The sequence below is a fragment of the Mus musculus genome, chromosome 13 (assembly GCF_000001635.26).
Source record: "Mus musculus strain C57BL/6J chromosome 13, GRCm38.p6 C57BL/6J".
NCBI lineage: Eukaryota > Metazoa > Chordata > Mammalia > Rodentia > Muridae > Mus > Mus musculus.
Genome location: NC_000079.6, coordinates 56,807,258 through 56,827,517, shown reverse-complemented (window position 1 = coordinate 56,827,517; position 20,260 = coordinate 56,807,258). Strand labels below are relative to the sequence as shown.

The following is a 20,260-nucleotide window of genomic DNA, read 5'->3' as shown; positions in this document are numbered from 1 at the left end:
TCCTGCCACACAGCTCCTGTTAGAAAGATCATCCAACTGTTTGTAGGTACTCCCCTCCCGATCCCAAACAAGCCTCTACTTCCCTGGCCTCTATTAGGGAGAACAGGGTTTCAGCAGCTTTGAAGGATTCCCCAGTCCACGCAGTCCAGGCACCAACCAGAAGAGAACTGAGGATCCAAATGGCTCACTGCCCTGCTCCCTGCATCTCTTTCTACCAGAAAGCAAGCCTAAGCCACAGGAAATCACAATGCAACTTTCTAGTCGCGGTGATGGAAGGAGCCATGTGTCTGCTCACCAGGGCTCCTCTTACATTTCTGCCACCAAGTCCCTAGGGGCAGTCCAGCAGCAGGCACCTGCTGGGACAGGACTGGGTCATGCCAGAGGCTGGACACTCTGCTGCTATGCACAGTCTGAGTCCTACACTGTTAATCCTCATTTAGGTTTTCGCCATCATTTTTAATCTGTGTCTCTCCCCACTAGGAAATGAGCAGCCCTTAAGGGAAGGCCCCACGCTTGACAGCTGTTTTCTCTCTGTCTCCTCTAGTTCCACATAGCCGGCACTCCAAACAGGCTCATGGCATGCACAATGATCCCGTGTGGGTCCTTCATGAACCCTTGCATACATACCTGCCAAGAGTCAGCCAAGGGGCTGGAGAGATGGCGCAGTGGTAAGAGAGCTTGTTGCTATTATAGAGAATTAGGGTTCCATTCCTAGGATCCGCACGGCAGCTCCAGATCCAGGGGACCTGACACTCTCTTTTGACCTCTGAGAGTACCAGGCACACATGGGTCATAACATAAATGGGGGCAGGAACTCCACAAAATAAGTGAATCTAATGAAAAAAAAATCTAATGAAAAAATTTCAAAGAATCCAGAAAGCAAGCCTAAGCCACAGGAAATCACAATGCAACTTTCTAGTCGTGGTGATGGAAGGAGCCGTGTGTCTGCTCACCAGGGATTCAGGTTTCCCACTAGGGGAATTCCTCGACCATCAGTCCCGTAGATAACTCCCTACAGAGCAGTTGCTGTTGGCTGGATGTTACATCAGTCATCACTTACATTAACCACAGGCGAGTATCTATGTTCTTCATTCCCATTTTACAGAACAAACAGAGACGCTAGTCAATCAACCATCTGTGGCATTGTGACTGCTACTGAGTGTCTATAGGTCAAGAGATTTGCCCATGGTTACTGCGATAGCATCTGTGCGCCTACACACAGCTCCAGTACAGCCACTTGCCAACTTTCCTAGAAAAGAGAAGGCAAGCCCACCACAGGCCAGACCCTGCCTGTTCCCTTTCCCCTTAGGGAACCCTGTCTTGTAATAGCCAGCATCACCAAGTACTTCTTTAGCCCCTGAATGAAGGGTGGCCTCACACTGTAATGTGAGGATGCCCTGGTTTCAGGCTCCAAAAATAATCCACTGTCATAAAAGGGAAGGTACCTGAGCCCTAGGTTAGACTTCTTCTGTTTGGATTTTGTTGCTCTTAATTTGTTTTAAATGTGTTGTATGTCTATGAGAATGTATGCCACTTGGGTGAAGGTACCCATAGGAGCCTGTAGAGGGTGCTGTCTCCCCTGGAGCTGGTTACAGGTTATTTGTAAATTACCCGATATGGGTGCTAAGAACCAAGCTTAGGTCCTCTGCAAGAGCAGCAAGAGCCCTAAGCCTCAGAGCCATCTCTCCAGCCCTTGATTTTGCTTTAAGATGACATCTACTCCCTGGGCTAGCCTGGAACTCCCTGTAGAGCCCAAACTGCTCTCAAATTCCTAGTGTCCCTGCCTCATCCTCCCAAGTACCAGAACAGGCTCAAGGCAACTGCCGTGCTCTCACTCACAGGCCTCGGTAGTGATGGAGGGGCTTCAGCACATTTCCAGGTCACAGCCTGTGCACTGTAGGCAGAGTGGACTGTGACCCACATCTCCCAATGCCCCAGCAGTAGTTATAAATCTAAACCTATAACCCTGACTTAGCTCTAACAATCCCAGAGCTGAGAGGCCTTACTGGTTGGTCTTTTGTCTTCTCTTGGCTCATCAGTCAGGCTTTTGGAAAGCAGTTCTTCCCTGACATACTTTGCTGCAGAAATTATCTTTATGGGTAAAACAGGAAACCACACACAAATACACTCACATAGTCACACATTCATACACATACTCACACACAAACACAATCACTCACACATACATAAACATACACACACACATAAACACACACATAAATACACATTCACACACACATAAATATACACTCACACATTCATACACACAACCACACATAAACACACACTTAAACTCACACACACAAACATACACACTCTCACATACATAAACACACACAGCACTGGCAAATCTTTATAACCCCACTACTTGAGGCAGAAGATTGCCATGAGGTTGGGGCCAGCCTGTCTCAAAAAAGAGATGAAGAAAAGGAAGAAGCAGGAAAAGGAAAAAGGGTGGGAGGAGGGGGAGAGGAGGATAAAGGAGGAGGAGGAGTGGGAGGAGGAAGAGGGGGAGGAAGAGGAAGGAAAGGAGGAGAAGGAGGAAGAGGAAGAGGAAGAGCCTCTGAATGACTGGCTCTCATCTGCCAATGGCTTACCCATAGGGATGCTTTCAAATTCAGAAGAAGGTCCATCAATCCCTAATCTCGCCTTCCCACCCTATTGCCTACATCAAGTGAAAATGGAGACCAGGGTAGCTTCCAAATCAGTGCAGGGCATTGTGAGATTAACATCTTGTTGCATTCTGTAGTAAACAGAATCGTTTTTAGGGGGTTCATCTTCTGCTAGAAGATGCTATGCTGAAAGAGGGACTCCCATAGCCAGCTTAGGCAAGAGGCAGGTGCCTGACTCGAGTGGGGAGATGGAAACTCCTTTTCTCTACACATGGCTTGTCAGTGGGAAACCCCACATACAGCCCTCAGGGAGATGGCCGGTGAGCTTTTAAGAGCTGTGTCTTTCTCAAAGTGTCTCTGTCTTTCTTTGATGGACCTTCTGCAAGACACAGAGCTGGTAGCCATGTCTGCTCCTCAATGCCTCTCCCAGAATTCACCATCTCCCCTTGCTGCTTATGAAAACTCAGACAGGGACAAGACACTACGTGATGGCTACTTAGGAACAATTTGATGAATCCTTAAGGATGTCCCAGGTCAGATGGTTGGAAAAATAAGTCTCTTAAGATGGTAAAACTCATAGCTAAAATGTTGAAAAAACTCAAACTAGATATCTTATGCGTAACAAACCAAAGCACAACATGGTGTAATTCAGACACAGCTTGATCCTACTGAATTCTTGTGAGATCCTCTGTCCTTCATTCTACATTATCAAATTAGCATATGTCCCTACTGTCAAAAATATCACAAGGTCAATGAAGGCAGATATTTATATATAGTAACTTACAGCATTAAAGTATATAGACGTGTTACTAGGTAGGGGTTTGTGGGCCTATTGTTGTCAGACTAACATCTCTCTACCCCACTGGAGTTGTTCCTAGTGTATCTCACGATAACGTGCATGTGCACACCTGTGACTTTGAACATGATCATGGACTCCTAACCACTAGCTGGGTCATGAATGTTTTAAAGAGATTAAAAACCAGCTGCATATTAAAATTCCAATAAATGTGTCCCATGACATCCAAACAATTAGAAATCATGTTATCCTGACAACGAGAACAGGAGTGGTTACTTACTAAAACACATCAGAAGAATATCATCAAAGTATCTGATGTGCAAACATTGTCTGAGTACGGCTGTAATCCAGGGAGTCTTGCCTTAGAGAAGTCCCTGAGGTTGACATTCAGTCAGGCCAAATACCGAGTCTCCCAGGTAACATTTCCCTCCGGGACTCCTAAGTGAGATAACAGGTGAATGTCAGTTAATCAGCCATTGGTCCTAACTGAATCCACCCTGGAGAAGGAGCTGGGCTGCTAAAGAGATTCTCTTCCTTTTCAGTATGCCTGGGGGAAGGGTCAGACTTGGTGAGAGTGACAAAGGTGGCCTAGCAAAGACCCCTGGGATCTCATCAGCTTGGTGACCTTTAGCTGGCATGTCATTAGACAGAGAAGATGCCACTCATGCTTGCTCCCTGGGAAGGCAGGCGAATTCTGGGCCATTCTAGACTCAGTGGGAACAACCACAACGACTAACAGGTCATAAGGAGAAACCAGTGAATTTCAAGACAGCATCATGAGGCCGGGGTTCCATAAACATGCTGCTATAAAATTATAAATGTCTTGGAGACAGGTCTTCCCTATGTAGCCCCAGCTAGCCTTCAAATGGTGACTCTGCTGCTTTACCGTAGACGTTTTTCAAGGAAGGAAAAAAAAAGTCTCATATGAATGCAAAGCAAATAATCTCTGAGTTGGAAATGAATCAAAAAGAAAAATGCAAAGATATAAATATCAAGGCATGGCAAACTTTATGGAAGTACAGCTAATGTAGTATCAGGAAGCTCGCGGCTCTGATTAAATACAAGAAAAACTGAAACATCCACTAAACCCAAGCACATGGGTAAAGCTCGGTGTGCACTTTTAAGATGTAGGTCCTGGTGAGATACCATTTCCTCAGATTGGAAGGGTGGAAGACCGTATCCATGAGGCTGAGGGTACCAAGGTCCACAGATGTAACCTGACTATGTGTCAGATATGTGTGCTGTTCCTTTAGCCCCTTCCCCTGACACTTGTAAATAGAAAAGAAAACTTTGAAGTCAGTAGAACATAGGTTTGGTTGCACAGCTGCTCATGTATAAGTGCAAGATGTCCAAGATGGGGGAGTCTCTGGCTAGACTGTGGGTCTGTGAAACAAAGCAATGTGCTACAGAGGACCTGTCCCCACCTAAGCTGTCATTTTAACATGTGCTGTATACACTTTGTCTCCAGCTAGGACAAACCCTGAGGAGCCCTTTCATGAAGTTTGTGGCCCATGCAGTGTCTTTTACCATCTTCTTGGGACTGCTAGTTGTGAACGCCTCCGACCGGTTTGAGGGCGTTAAGACTCTGCCCAATGAGACCTTCACAGACTACCCCAAACAGATCTTCAGAGTGAAAACCACACAGTTCTCCTGGACGGAGATGCTCATCATGAAGTGGGTCTTAGGTAAGCCAGCTGCTCTGTCTTTCCCGTCTCTCTGGCTAAGATGACATCACTAGGTACCGACTCTAGACTCCCCTTCTGAGTCTGTTCATTCTCCTGGCTGATGTGATGCCCAACATGAAAGTCAAGATGCTGTACAAGAGGCGACACACGAACCCCAAGTTTGAAAGGAAATGTTTAGGGAGGGACACACCTGCCAGGCACTCTTGCATACAGGTGCACTGCATATGATTATAAAGGGGGTTTGCCTGGGAAACGTGTTGATCATTTAAGATTCCTACGAGCCTTAGAACAAACCTATTTTAAGAACGGTAAAATTTCGTAGCTTAAAGGACACTTAAAATTCATAGCTTAAAGTATGCTTGTGTTAATCCAAATATGTGGACTTTGTATAGTAAATATTACCTAAAATTTGGGTAGTGCCTAAGTTAAGTTTCTATTGCTACGATAAAGATCTTGACTAGAAGGAACCTAGAGAGGAAGGGTTTATTTGGCTTACAGATCCTGGGTCACAGGCTACTGAGGGGACTCAGGACAGGAACCTGGAGGGGGAAACTGAAGCAGAGGCAATAGAGGGGTGCTGCTTACTGGTTGGTCCTTCTGGCTTACTCAGCCTGCTCTGTTTCTATCAGGCAGGACCACCTGCCCAGAGGTTGCGCTGCCCACAGTGGGCTGGAACCTTCCTCATCAATCATTAGTCAATGGAATCTCCCACAGATTTGCCCACGGTCCAGTCCAATGGAAGCATTTTCTCAATTGAGAGTCTCTTTTCCCAGATGACTCTAGCTTATGCCAAGTTAAAAAAACAAAACACACACACACACACACACACACACACACACACATACACACACACACACACACACTGACATAGAGAGTAACATGTTGAAGCTAAGTCCTGGTTCTGTCTCCTAGTCCCATACTTCCAGAAATAAGACTCAGGCTCAAGTTATATTTACAAATACCTTGGCCATATACTAGGTCCTTCTCTGACTAGACCATAACTAAAGGTAACCCACTTATTTCAACCTACATTTTGCCACGTGGCCAGTTAGCTGTGCTCAGATGCCCTGTGTCTGTGTGTCCGTCTCCTCATCTTTCTGGGCTCCTCTCCTTGCCTTCTTCTCTCCCAGAATTCATTCTCTTCCCGATGTCCCACCTCTATTTCCTGCCTAAGCCACAGGCCAGAGGCCTTTTAATAGACAGGTGAGGCATCCACACAATACACAAGATGCTCTCTACAGTAATGTGTTATTTGTTTAAATTAGTATGCTAAATGGTTGTGGATTCCTATCTGTGCTGATGTTTTGTGCTTCCAAGGTTTCCCACAATTGCCTAGGAAATGGTTCCCCATGCCTTCCGTTTATTACTGGAAGTGGCTAAAATAGTGGGAAAATGCTACTCATTTCTTTTTTCTAACACTGAAAACTGCAAATCAGTTGACAGGAGAAAAATTGAAAACTTGCCAAAGCTATCATCAGGGATATAATAAATAAACAAAACGCTAATAAGCTGTAAACTTTATACTGCAAAGATCTGGATGTAATGGGGGATATTTCTAGTGAAATAAAAGTTTTAAAAGAACTGAATTACTGTGCAGTAATGACAGTTGGTCAATTAATTAAATTAGCTTAACAGTATTCACCCAGATTTTGCTTTCCTGGCAAATATTTAATATTTGTATAATTATTATATTTACAAGTATAAAGTCACAAAAAGTAATCAGGATCAAAGTGTTTTTGCCATCAAATAGCAAAATCATGAACAGATATGTAAAAAGGCTATGTAACACATGGCCTGTACTGATATGTAGCCCAAGAAAGTTACAAGAGATAAACCACCAGAGAGCATCATTGCTGTCCAAACTGGGAACACCTGGATAAATGGGCCCTACGCTGTACCACAAAGTGGGCAAGCAGAAACCGTGAGAATGTGTTGACCTGGGGCAGTCAGGACAGCATGCCATGCTTCCCAGGGACATGTGATCAGCTGGCAAACCTGTGGCCAAAGAATTGTTTACTCACGTCATCGACACTAAAGTTGAATAGGGAAGACACCGAAGCCTGGTATGAGTTAGGTCTGTGGCCTTTTGCAGTTCAGAACCTACCGCAGGCCTCTCTCAGACAGCCCCCTGGTTTAACACATCAAACACTTTACAACACTAGGCTCTTTCAAACATTCACATTCTGAGTTTATGAGTAAAAAATTTAAAGTATTTACAATACAAGTCTCTCACTCACCCCACTTTCCTACCTGCACTCCAGACTTTAGTGAGTACAGGATCCCTTTCTTTAAACAAATAGTTACTTTGAGCTAAGCCTCCTAGGCCGTGACATTTTCCTGAGGCCTCTTATTGCTAGGGGTCAGAGCCTTAACACAATAGGGTAGGTGTGTCTCAAGATGGCTGGCAGCTCTCAATACTGACACAACTTGATGTGTGCCCATCAGAGCAGAGCCGAATTTTCAGGACTTAACCATTGGAAGTGCTGGATGCTGGAGAAGACCACTATCCACTCACATTGGCCTCTTTCTTGCCTTGCTCAATACCGGGTGGGTGGCGGGGAGCCTTCGCTTTCTTACTAAAGGGGAGGAACTTGCAAAATGTTTATTACAGATAATCTTAAAAAATACAAAACTCAAGAGAGGAATGAACCCATGTGTCTGTCTCCCATCTTGAATAATTAGGGATCCATGGCCAATCTGGCCCCTTCCCCTTTTCCTTCATCCCGTGTTATTTTAAAACAAGGTCTGGAATCATGAAACTTTCATCTGTTAAAACAAACAAACAAACAATGTATTATCGCCAGATATAGAGTAGTACACACCTTAATCCCAGCACTCTGGAGGCAGAGGCAGGGAGTTCAAGGCCAGCCTGGTCTACACTGTGCGTTGCAGGATAGTCAGGGCTATGTCATGTACTGCCTCACAGTAAAGTCTGTTTTTTTCCTCTTTTCTTTTTGGTCCCGCTCGCTCATGGCTTTGTTGGCCATGCCTATGAATTTTAATCCTGGTAACTTTTTTTTTCATTTCAGATATACTTTTCACTTCATGAAATTTATATTCTTTTCATATTTCTCAATTCTTTTTATATCTTTATATCTCTCATTTCCTTCCTCAGTGTGCCTGCATTTCCCTGTAAATCCTTGAATATATTGCCTATATTTATGGTGCTTTTTAAATTCTGTCACTTTTGTGTAATTCCCCGCCCCCATTAGTCTTTCTCCTAGCAGTTGACATCTATCAACATCGATCGATGAGTACTTCTCTAACTGTGTTGTTGAGCATCTGCATTTGCTGCCTGAGCCATTTCTCTTGCTATAACAGAAAACCTAAGGCCAGGTAACCCCTAAAGCAAATAGGATTATCTTGTTCTTGACTGTGGAGGGGGATGCCTTAGATGGGGCAGCTGTGTCTGACAAGGACCGTGTGGTGGAATGTGGGGGACAAAGCCAAGTGTGTGGTTTCATGATCCTCGACCTTGCTTCAAAATAACACAGGGTGGAGAAAAGGGAAACTGGGCAAGGCTGATCACAAATCCTTAACGTGGGAAGGCAACACCAGGGCAACCTCTCATGGCAACCCGGCCACCAATCCTCCACAGGACAAAGAAGCCACTGGTGTGAGGAAAACACTAGTCCACACCCATGACCCAGTCGGCCCCTGATGGCCCCAACCTCCCAACACTGGCACATCGAGCCTCTGTTTTGGTAGGGACAGGCCTACCAGGACAAACTACAAACCAAAGCATGACCTTCCTTCTAAAGCCTGGCCTTATGCAGTCTGGATATTATGCTTTTGTGTATCACCGAGTCCTTTTTCAGATTTTGTTAGAAGGCCTCTGGAGAGCTTTACCACAAGGACTATGCAGCTGCTGCTGATTTTACCATGACTGCTTATTTCTGTGCTGTAGAACTCACTTCGGGGGTCTTTACTAGAGGCCTCAGGTGTCAACAATACCTTTCAGTTCTGGGTGGTCACAGCTCAAACGTCTCCCCATGTGGGTGAGCTTTCTGGCTGTTGTGTGTGGAATTCAGCCATGGAACTGACATAAACATCCCAAGTCTTGGTTCCTTCTGCATGTCTGTGCTTGTGGGTTTGTTCTCAGGCTTGCACAGCACCCTTCCCGCAGAGGCCTGTCATAGCACATCCTCTCACCCCTCTCTCTGTAGCCAGTGACCCTGCTGCTATGTTCTGGACTCTCTCTGAGCACTGCAGGTGGGCCATGGCCTTCCCATTGACGTAGGGGGCCACTCTCCAGTGACGGCTCTTCCTAATGTCTGCAAGTGGTTCTTTGTGTTATTTAATTTCTGGAGGCAGAAATCAAGATGCATTCTCTAGAACTGATGCAGAAACCTTTATCAGAACTAAAGAGGCCAGGCCATGGTAGCACATACACTTGCAATCTTGGCAGCTGAGGCAGCAACATCACCAATGTGAAGTCATCTTGGGCTACAGAGGAAGAGCCTGACCGGAGGTGAAAGAGGGAGGGGGGGGAGGGGGGAGACAGACTTGGGTAGGGGGAGTAAAAGGAAATAGTTCCTCTGTGTCTTCCTACATCTAATCAGTAATGAGCCTTCTGTAAAAGGCAAGTAGATTCCTCTTGCCTCCAGTCTCCAGATTCCACCAGAACACCTGAGCAGCCAGAGAGCATCCCAACCCCTACTGTGGGGGTCTGAAAGCATTTTAGCCAGAAGGGGTGGCATACCCTGAGCCTAGAATTGGTAGCAAGTTGGACATGTTCCAAACAACTGTTTCTGAGATCTTCACCCTCAGCGAGAACGGTGATGGCCACGTGGGTAGAGGCTTTGTAGGCTGTCACGGAAGTGACATCACGGGGCTTCAGTGTGTCCAAGAGCGCTGAGCTAAGGATGGATGGCTGTGGGACAGGGGCAGAGGCAGGGTGCCAGTCCCGATGTCCCTATAGTAAGTTGGACATCAAATGGTTTAGTAAGAACAGGTGGTGTAGAGTCACATGTGAGATGTGAGGAAGAGAGAACTGTTGGGGACAGAGACTTACAAAGTGGTCTAAAAGGAAGTCATTCACTAGGATGGGAAACATGGGGTTTGGGGGGATGCGTTTTGGAGAAGAAGAGAGAGAAATTAAGACTCCAGTTTGATATATATCTTATAAATATTTTTTCCAAAGGGCAAAGATTTCTACCACGTGGAGAGAACCAGAGTATATCAGACACTTGAGAGAGAATAATAAGTAATAAGTAGTGTGTGCACATGAACTTTGGAGGAGAAGGCAGGGGTGGGGTCAGAAACAAATTCGAGTGTGTCAGTATATTTAAGCAAATTACCCCATCACTCTCATAAACTAAGGACCCAGCCACAGGGCACAGCAAGGCTAACCTTTGGGAACGTGACATTATCTAGCAAAGGAAAACCCAGAGAGTGGTGGGCCATGAGCCAAAGGAAGGAGCCAGGGGTGCTGCCAACAGAGCACAGACTGCTGAGCCCTGAGGTTTGGCCTAAGTAGGTGACAGGAATGGGATCTGGTACCCATGACCAGGACCTGGCCTTTCCAGGGGCATGGGCACAATCTATTATTCACTGTAACAGGGGACAAGGTCATATTGAGAGCATGAAGCAAAGGGTGTGGCTGACACTGATTGGAGGCGCATTGACAGTCTTAGCTGGCATTTTCTATTTCATTGCCCTTTCTCGATAGATACATCTAAATGTTAAGCATTTTATCAAGGATTAGGTACTTCGCCAGGTACCAGGGAAACAACAGTAAATACGACTCGTGTAATCCTGCCCTAAATACCTGCTGGAGCTCTTTAGTGATTGCAGAAGTAATGACTTTGAAAGATCTGAGCACACTGTCTACAAACGGTTCTTTGTGCTCTCACGCCTTGAGATCCAGCAACGAAGCCGCTCAACCAAGGAAGAGCATGAAGTAGCCTCGTCCCCTGCTGATGTTCTTGGACAGCTGCTCCCTGTCACAGCTAAGAAAGCCTTTAACCAGTGGCCAACACAGATGCGCAAATCTCCTGTCCAGTGACACACCAGATGTATAGCTGTAGTATCCGGGCCAGCTGGTTATAAAATGATAGAAGCTGTCACTCCCTCCTTCCCAAATGCAGCTCAAGAGGTAAAAAGGACCTTGGGACCTTGGGGTCTTGAGCAAGCCCAGCCTGCTCCTTTCAGGGATGGAGGTCTTACCACTGAGAAGGGGTCGTGTTCAGAGCTCCTGCTTCTGCCCTTCCCCTTCCCATGCCTCAACACAGGAGTGGGGGTGATCCATCCAACCATAATCAGCTCTTGTCGCTGTCCATCTCCCTCCCAGTGACAGCTAGTGCCATTACACCAGCCTAGGTGTCCTCATCGCTTCTCTGGCTTCTCTAACTCACTCACTCACTATGTCAGCTCCTCCTCTGTTCTCCTTGATGGTTTCTGCCCCCGAGCCCCTTCCTGAGCTGTTCCTCCTGCAGGGATCTATGTGGTTCTTGCTCATCTGTGTCCATGACTGTTCAGGTCTTTGTGTGAGAAAGATCCTGAAAAATGGACTCTAGGGCCTCGTGTACACTAGGCAAGCAGTCTACCACAGACTTAGACCGCCCCCCCCCAACCGCCAGACTCTCAAAGGTCTTCTTCAGATAAGGCCTTTATAAACCAACCTACTCCAAACCCTGAGTCCCCTTCCTCCTGGTCCCTTCTCTTTCTCCCTAAGACGGGGCACCGGCCAGACCGTATGCCTGACTGAGCGTCTCTACAGCCGAGCAAATGTGTGGCTGACTCACTCTCCCCACAGGGGCCATCTGGTCTCCTTAGTGATTTCATTCCGTGGCCATAGCAGTACTCCCGGTTCCCTACCATGCTCCTCCTCCCAGGCATAGTATCCCTCCTCCCCAACACGGGCTGTGCGACAGTCAAAGTCAGAAGGGCATTCTCTGTCACTCCAAATGTTTTACCAAGCTATCACAAAATGCAAGAAAGTTCCCGCCATGGGGACTAAGAAGACTGCATCAGAGAGAGACTAGCACCCAACAGAACACAGCATGGAGGGTATACCTGAGAAGGAGGGGCAAACTTGCTGGTAAGTCCTGCCATCTATGGAGCTGCTGAAGAAAGCCTTTGCAGAGTGAGCCACAGCCCAGATGGAGGACAGTCACAGCTGCTGCCTGGCTTCCCATCAAAGCAGCGACTCCTGGAGGATAGTCAACTGAAAGCATGTCTCTAGAGATGCCCCTCAGAGAACTGTAATGTTCCAGAGAACCATTAAGACCAGAAGATTCTCCTAAGGCATGGTTCCCCCCATCTAGGAACCTTTTTTGGGGAAGACTTTCTCTCCCTAGTCTCAGAAGAACCTGGCATTGTTGTTTGTTTGTTTGTTTGTTTTTTAGTTTTTTCATTATGGTTGTTATTCATTCTTTCACAGTGGGGTAGATATGCACACATGAGAAGGCCAGAGGGCAGCTTGCAAGGTTCTCTGCTTTCCTCTGACTGTGTGGGTTCTAGGGACACATTGGGTTGGCAGGCTTAGAGTTCACTGGCTGAGCCAGTGCTCCAGCCCCGCTGCTGTTTTCTCCCAGGTTTGCAAGCAGCCTGGAAATCCCCACTGATGGGATGAGGTACAAACACCAGGACAGCATCACATATGTGCAAATATCAAAAAGAGGAAGAGCCTGGAACTGCCTGTCTGGAAACCATCCTGGCTGTCCCTCTCACCAGCTTGCTCTCCCCCAGCTAGCTTTCAGTTCCTGCACCAGCTCCCTCACTGCAACCCACCAGGATTATAATCTCTGAGGGCTGAGTCTGAGTTGTGGAATCATGCCTCCACGGTTAGTCAAGAGGAAAAAACACAACAGTCCTGCTTCAGTGATTTCTTCCTGGTTCTTAACAAATTCACTCTTTTAATGGAGGCTTTGGGAATTTAGCCAGGGTGTCCAAACACATCTGTGGTGGTTTGAATATGCTTGGCCCAAGGAGTGGCACGACTAGGAGGTGTGGTTTTGTTGGAGTGGGTGTGGCCTCCTTGGAAGAAGGGTGTCACTGTAGGGATGGGCTTTTGAGGCCCTCCTCCTAGCTGCCTGGAAGCCAGTCTCCTTGAACAAGATGTAAAACTCTCAGCCCCTCCAGCGCCATGCCTGCCTGGATGCTGCCATACTTCCCACCATGATGATAATAGGCTGAACCTCTGAACCTATAAGCCAGCCCCAATTAAATGTCTCCTTATAAGAGTTGCCTTGGTCATGGTGTCTGTTCATAGCAGCAAAACCCTGAAACAATTATGATTCATAAGAGTAGCAAAATTAAGTTATGAAGTAGCAACAAAAATAATCTTATGATTGGGGGTCACCACAACATGAGGAACTGTATTGAAGGGTCACAGCATTAGGAAGGTTGAGAACCACTACCCTAGACCCATTTCTCCCATGTTTCCATGGCCAATACCTAGAACATCCTTCCCCCTTCTCCTGGCTAATTTCTTGTTCCTTAACCCAGTATCACTCTTCCATAAATTCACCTTTCCTGTGTCTACAAATACACAGTGGGCAGGCACTCTGCTTGGTCCTATGACTGTGACATTGACCCTTTATCCCTGTCTCCATAATCAGAGTTAGCTGTACTGCCAAGTGGCAAGCGGGCATCTACAGCTAGCATTGTCTTGGTTGTTTTAGCCTCATTTGGTGCCTGGACCTCCACATCTGGTCAATGCATGGTTTCAGACCAAAAGCCTAAGCTTGGGCCGAATGCAGGGCACAGTGCGGATGTCACAGTAGACAGCAAAGAGCCTACTTTAGCCTGGGCTGCTTGTGTGCCTTTGGACAACCGACTCACCGACTTTGTACATGAGTTTCATCTTCAAGATGGTGATAGTTACAGTAGCTCTCAATTAGGATGTTGTGAGGAATCAGGTGGTGTCCGTAAAATGCTTTGTTAGCCTAGGGCTGGGCACCCGGAAGACACTGGACAACTGCTGGCTGCTGTAATCAGAAGACAGGGGATGAAGAGACAGATGAATTCTTGGGAAATTATTGATATCATCCTTCTGCCTGGCAAGCAAGCAAACCTAGGAGATGCTAACCCTGAAACAGTGTTGGGATCTCAGGGGTTGATAGAGAGCTTCTCAGTGTATTTTCCTTCCTGTGAGCTCATGAAACACCCTGTGCTGACCCAATGTTGAGAAAGTAACTTAAGGAAATAGGCAATGTGAGACCCTGGGTTAGAGTATAAGGAGCCCCAGACTATTTAAGAAATGTACATAGCTCTCTCTCTCTGATCACTTTGAAGGGAGCCAGTGCCTTTCCCTCTGCCAAGCCCCTCTACACAGACTGCAGGCACTACTCAGATGTTAGTACATCAAGATACCGATGTCCTCTGAGGCTCCCTGGCATGCCCTGGCCCCCTTCTCTGCCAAGCACCTTTCTTAATTTTCGGTAACCTCGTTCTCTGAGCTCCAGGCGTTTTCGAGCAATGGAAACTTAGCCTGGAGGAATCTTGAGCACTGAGCATCCTTCACCCCTGTGGGCTCCTGAACTGTAAACATTTCTCTGACCGACATGCGGGGGCTCAGCTTCAGTATGATCCCATGTGCTCCCCTAGCATCTGGGAAGCAGGAGGCCCAGTTCCTCTCCCTGACGACTTCATTTCACACACCCTTATTCTCCTTAGGCTTTCCAGCTGCCCAAACCCGCACCCCATGCTACTTTTACTTATGGCCTTGGAATGATTTAACTTAACCTCCGTGATTAATATTCAAATCTAGGAAGACTGACAAGGACATCTGACTGGGGAATCATTTTCAGTGTCTAGCGAAAATAATTTCCATCTGTTTCATAGAGCTTTTAGTGTTTGAAGTTCCTCCAAAACACACTCAAAATCCAAGATCCCACCGCCAGTGAATGGTCAGGCTAGAACCTGAGCCCACTGTTAGCCAAATTAAAACAGATCCCCACCCCCATCCACTGGGACATTGGTAATTTTAATCTAGGGGGAGATAAAGTAAAAATAAATAAATAATCCATGTGGGTTTTTTCCCCCTAGCCTGTGATGGGTTTTCTAATGAGACTTTTAAATAGGCAAATAAAAGTATATTCTGATGTTAAGAAATCTATGGTGCACTGAATTACTGTACAAAGTCTGATGGGGTATGCACGAGACATAGGCTTTGTTTAGAGAAAAACAAACAAGGGCCGTGAGAAGTCCTTTAAACAGACCTGCAGGGGTTGGGGGACACTTCTCACTGTGAGAACCTCAACAACCATCAGCAAACAAAGATATGACTCTTCTACAGTCGGCTGCTCTCGGGCTACTTTTCGCCTTAGAAAAACATTTCAATCCCTTTTATTTGAAGAGCCTTTTCCACCACCAAATGTTGATCGTACCAGTCCTTGGGCAGGGTCCCCAAAGACTGAAGGCAATTGGTTCTTCACTGACATGTGCTCTGAGGTGGCACGGAGACCCAGGAAGCCTCCCTCTGGAGGACAGCCATCACCAATGTCCAATGGCAGCAGCATCTTTGATGCCAGGCTCTCTCAGCCGCTGAGTCCTCAGAGAAGCCTGTCTTGTATTATGAGCTGCCGTCCTAGTGGGCTTAGTGTACGGTCTGGGGGAAAGCAGGAGACAATGCACATGTCCAGGGGCAGAGCCAGAGGTGGAGCTGCTGTGTAACTGCTCTGCTGGACATAGAGAGATGGTAGAAGACCACAGGGAGTTCTGACACTGCACCTCTGATATGGCGCTCTACCTTGGGGTCATTACACACAAACTGCAGGTGTCAAGACAGAAGTGAATCAATGCCACGTGATCTGTTTAGTTGCTAAGGTAAAAGAGTTGACATTTGAAAGCCCACTATGTAACTCAAAGTCCATCAAAGGACGATCTCTTCTTGTCAGAGAAGTCAGGAATGCAAGGAATACTGGGAAATGGGAGGGAGTGACAATGGGAGGGAAGGGGTGTCAGCTTGGTGTATATGACATTTTTGGCACTGGCCAAACATTCCTAGCTGCAGTCTCTCCACATGATGGGAATTTCGTTCTAAAACGCTTAAAGTAGAAGTTGTAAAGATTGTGAACAATATTAGTACAAGGTGGCCCCAGTACCAGACAGCAACAGGTTTAGAAGTCTACACAACAAAGTATTAGCCTAGGTCTGTGGTTCTCAACCTGTGGGTCGTGACCCAAGACCATCAAAAAACACAGATACTTCTATCAAGATCCATGACAGTTAGAAAATAACAAAAATCATTTTATAGCTGGGGGAGAGGGTCACCACACTATGAAGAACTGTTTAAATGGGTCACAGAACTTGAGACCCACTCCCTAGGCCATCTTCCAAGGATGTCTGGGAAGAGGGATGGAGGAACCTGTAACATTTCGATTATATACCCCTACCTCTACATTGCTCACTGTGTAACAACGGGAATATATCTCTTTAAAATCCATTTCGTTATTTAAAGGAACAGCGGAGGAAATCCAATAACCCTATGCTTAAACCCTCTGAATCAACCACAGAAACAGGTCATCTGTAATCTGGGGAAACCAAATTCTGCATCGCATGTGGGACCTTCAGGAATTCTGCACCCTCAGCTCCCTTCCTTCCTAATTTATAACTACTCCATATTAAAGTGTGTGCGTTCTGCAGCCTTATCTCCCACATTCCGCCTCCAAAGTCGGTCCATGGGTGGGAACCCTCTCCTCACTTTCAGGGATGGGATAAAAACCCACGAGTATGTTTTTGCAGGTGTGTCTGTCTGTCTCTAGCCATCCCCCCACAGGGCTGGTATTTTGGTTCCTCCCTAGTTCCCACGGCATCTGTCAAGGTAACTGAGAGCTGCGCCTGCCCTTCTCCTCCCACAGGAATGATCTGGTCCGAATGCAAGGAGATCTGGGAGGAGGGGCCGCGGGAGTACGTGCTACACTTGTGGAACCTTCTGGATTTTGGCATGCTGTCCATCTTCGTGGCCTCCTTCACTGCGAGGTTCATGGCTTTCCTCAAGGCCAGCGAGGCCCAGCTGTACGTGGACCAGTACGTGCAGGATGTAACGCTGCACAACGTCTCACTTCCACCGGAAGTGGCCTACTTCACCTACGGTGAGTTCCAGGGGTCACTCAGCCTGGTCCCAGGACCTGGGATTTGGAACCTGGCACGGCAGACCCCACAGGTGTCCCCGGCACGCTGACAGAATGTGGAATTAACCTTAGACGTGGGCCTTTAGTGTTTGGAAGGATGGGATTGTTTCAGGAGGTTCTGGGGACATTTCTGTAGGTTTTTGGTTTTGTTTCTAAAGAACCCCGCCCCACCCCATCCCCGACATGGGGAATCTGTCTACTGAATTTTTACTTCCACGCGGAATCCTCTATTCTGCACAAACGTAAGTTCTGCTTTAGTTCAACATTCTCTCTCGGGGTGAGAGACAGGTTCTTAAAAGAGACATCAATACATCGAACATACCGGTTTGAAACGGGTTTCATGGAAGCTGGAAACACAACTTAAGGCTGCTGCCTACCAAGAAGTCTGAGGTGTACCAAGTCCTCGACTTAGGGGACAGTGGGATTCTTGACTGCCCTGAAAAAAATAATTTCAGAATGAGCCATTATGAATGAGCGTTGAAGTTCATGAAGAAGAGATTTTCGTAAGCAACCCTAATTAAGCTCCTTGGGTCAGCCTCCCTGCAAAATCCATGAAAGTAGGAAAGGGACTGGTTTGGAAGGAGAGCAAGAGAGGGTAACATGGCGATCATGGTCAAAGCCCATAGCATGTGCATATGACATCAGGATGAGCCCATTGTTATATACAACTAATATGCTAATGATTAAATGTTTAAAAGAGAGATTATGGTATAGGCATATGGTATGGTTTGGGGTATAGGCACTAAGGGAAAGATAATTAGGAAAAAAAATATCAGACACCCAAGTGTGGGTATGAGGTTCTCAAAAGAGTTGTTGTTCTTTACATTAGCTATGTGTGTGTGTGTGTGTACATGTGACACACGATGTTGGTGGCTTCCAAAGTTGTATTTGTTATGCTAATGAGCGTGATGGCGGTCAGGCTGGCTCCCTGGACCTGTGGGATGGAATACAGCAGCTGAAGTAAAGCTATAGGTCCCGATGAGTTGCATAATGCAATTAAAATGTGTTTCCCGCTATAACTTTAGGGTCTTGGTTGCGAGCTTCCTGGGAATGTTCGGGTTTATACTCTGTAAAGCAGTAAGGCGGCACCCAAAGGCCCCGGGCATCGTTGCCGGTGTAGCATCGGTTGTTTAGAAAGAATGCAGGCAGCCTCTGTGGCTGGTTTTTAAAATACCAATTTGAGAATTTTAACAACGCCTTTTGATCGTATTCTCCCCAAGCCTCCCCCTCTAACTCCTCTCAGACCCATGCCTACCTCCCCAAACCTCACCCCAAGTTCGTGTCCTTTGCTTTTCTTAACAAATTAAGCTATATGCTCCAGTTTGTGTTGCCCATATATTATCCACTGGAACATGGTCATCCTACCGGAGCCACATCCTTAAAGAAAATAGACCCTCCCCCCTCACAGAAGCCATCCACTGTCCATAGCTCCTGAGGTAGGGGTGAGGGCTCATTCATTTTATTGATTTTCGCCATTCTGACAGGTGTGAAATGGAATCTCAGAGAGGTTCTGATTTGCATTTCCCTGATGCAAATGTTGGCTGTTTGTTTAGGTGTCCCCAGCCATTTGTGTTTCTTATTTTGAGAACTCCCCACATAGTCAGGTACCCCATTTTTAACTGGGATGTTTGTTTTTTTAATGTCCGGTTGCTTAGAGTTCTTTATATATTGTAGATATTAACCCTCCATCAGATCCATAGTTGGTAAAGATATTTTCCCACTCTGCAGTTTCCTGCTTTGACCAAATGATGGTGTCCTTTCCCATATGGAAGCTTTCAGCTCTGTGAGGTCCCTTTGATTTGTGGTTGATCTTAGTGCCTGCACTGACAGTGTTCTAGAAGTCCAGGAGGTCTTTTGATATACCAATGAGTCAAGTCATGTGTGTTCCCCACAGTCCCTTCTACCAGATTCCGGGCGTATGGCCGTCTGTTGGCATTCCTCCTGTGCTAATTGTTCTGGGGTTCTTGACTCAGAGTTTAACTAGACCCCACAGGGAAGGGGTCTTTTACCTTCCTTTGTCTTTTTTCTGTCTTCCTTTGTCTGTCTCTCTAGCCTACCCCAGTAGGGCTCTTATGATGTTACCAGAAGCACAATATTATTTTATATAAGAGAAAATCCTGGCCCTCAATTAATTGAAAAATCATAGCCTATATTTTTCTTTTATTTTTGTGTATGGCTGTTTACATACATGTACGTCTGTGCACCCACATGCATACCTGGTCCTAGCAGAGGTTCAGAGCCATCATGTGAAGGCTGGGAATTGAACCTGGGGCCTCTGGAAGAGCAGCGCTCTTAACCACCAAGCCATCTCTGCAGCCCCCAGTTAGCTAATTTTGTTCCAAACCTTTAAAATTAGAGAGATCTGGAGTCAAGTCTAGCTCCATACTTTACTTTCTATTTTTGTTTAGTTAACTTTTGTGTGTCCACTTCTCATGTGTAAGATGAGGATTAAAATCTCTTAAGTCATTTTTTTGTTTTGTTTTTTAAAAAAAAACTCTTAAGTCAAAAGGTTTGTTTTGGGTTAAATAAAAATGATGCAGATTGAAGATGTGTGCATTATCCATGATCATAGTAAAAGTTCACTAGGTGGTAACAGTTATTATCAATACTACCTCTTTTTTTAAAAACCTCATTCACTGTACTCCCGTGTTGTAAAAGAGAATGATAACAGGGTGAGGAGGGAAGGCTTGGAGATTTTGGGGGGGGGAGCAGGGGAGGGGAGGAGGGAGGAGGTTTGGGAATTAGGGGTGGGGTGGAGGTGGTAGTGGAGGTGGTGGTGGAGGAGGTGGGGTAAGGATGGGGTGGAGGGGGGTGGTAGAGGTAGTGGAGGAGTTGGGGGTAGGGGGATGGAGGTCGAAGTGGAAGGGGTGGAGGTAGTGGGGGATTAGGGGTAGGGGGCGGAGGTGATTGCTGCTTAGTAAGTATTAATTACTGTCACATATTTTAAAGGGGTTGAATGTCAAATGTCCCTCCTGGTAGATAAAAACAAATGGCCCTTCTAACCACAGAATGGCGGGGTACGGCCATGACCTTTAGCGAACTGTCCACGTAACGCAAATGTGGTAAAAGATGAGCAAGCTCCTGTCA

At 46.4% G+C, this 20,260-nt stretch overlaps 1 protein-coding gene across 7 annotated transcripts in view; it reads left to right on the top strand.

Moving 5' to 3' along the window:
* Trpc7 (transient receptor potential cation channel, subfamily C, member 7) overlaps positions 1 to 20,260 on the top strand; it is a 122,871-nt gene that overhangs the window by 68,451 nt on the left and 34,160 nt on the right. For 5 of the 7 annotated variants that reach the window (NM_001302372.1, NM_012035.3, XM_006517263.4 and 2 more), the window contains 2 exons: positions 4,877 to 5,093; positions 16,901 to 17,134. In NM_001302372.1, the coding sequence (NP_001289301.1) occupies positions 4,877 to 5,093; positions 16,901 to 17,134 (451 nt within the window). Of the gene's footprint in view, positions 1 to 544; positions 669 to 4,876; positions 5,094 to 16,900; positions 17,135 to 20,260 lie in introns of all 7 variants that reach the window. The other 2 variants (XR_001780787.2, NM_001302373.1) reach the window with 1 other exon arrangement.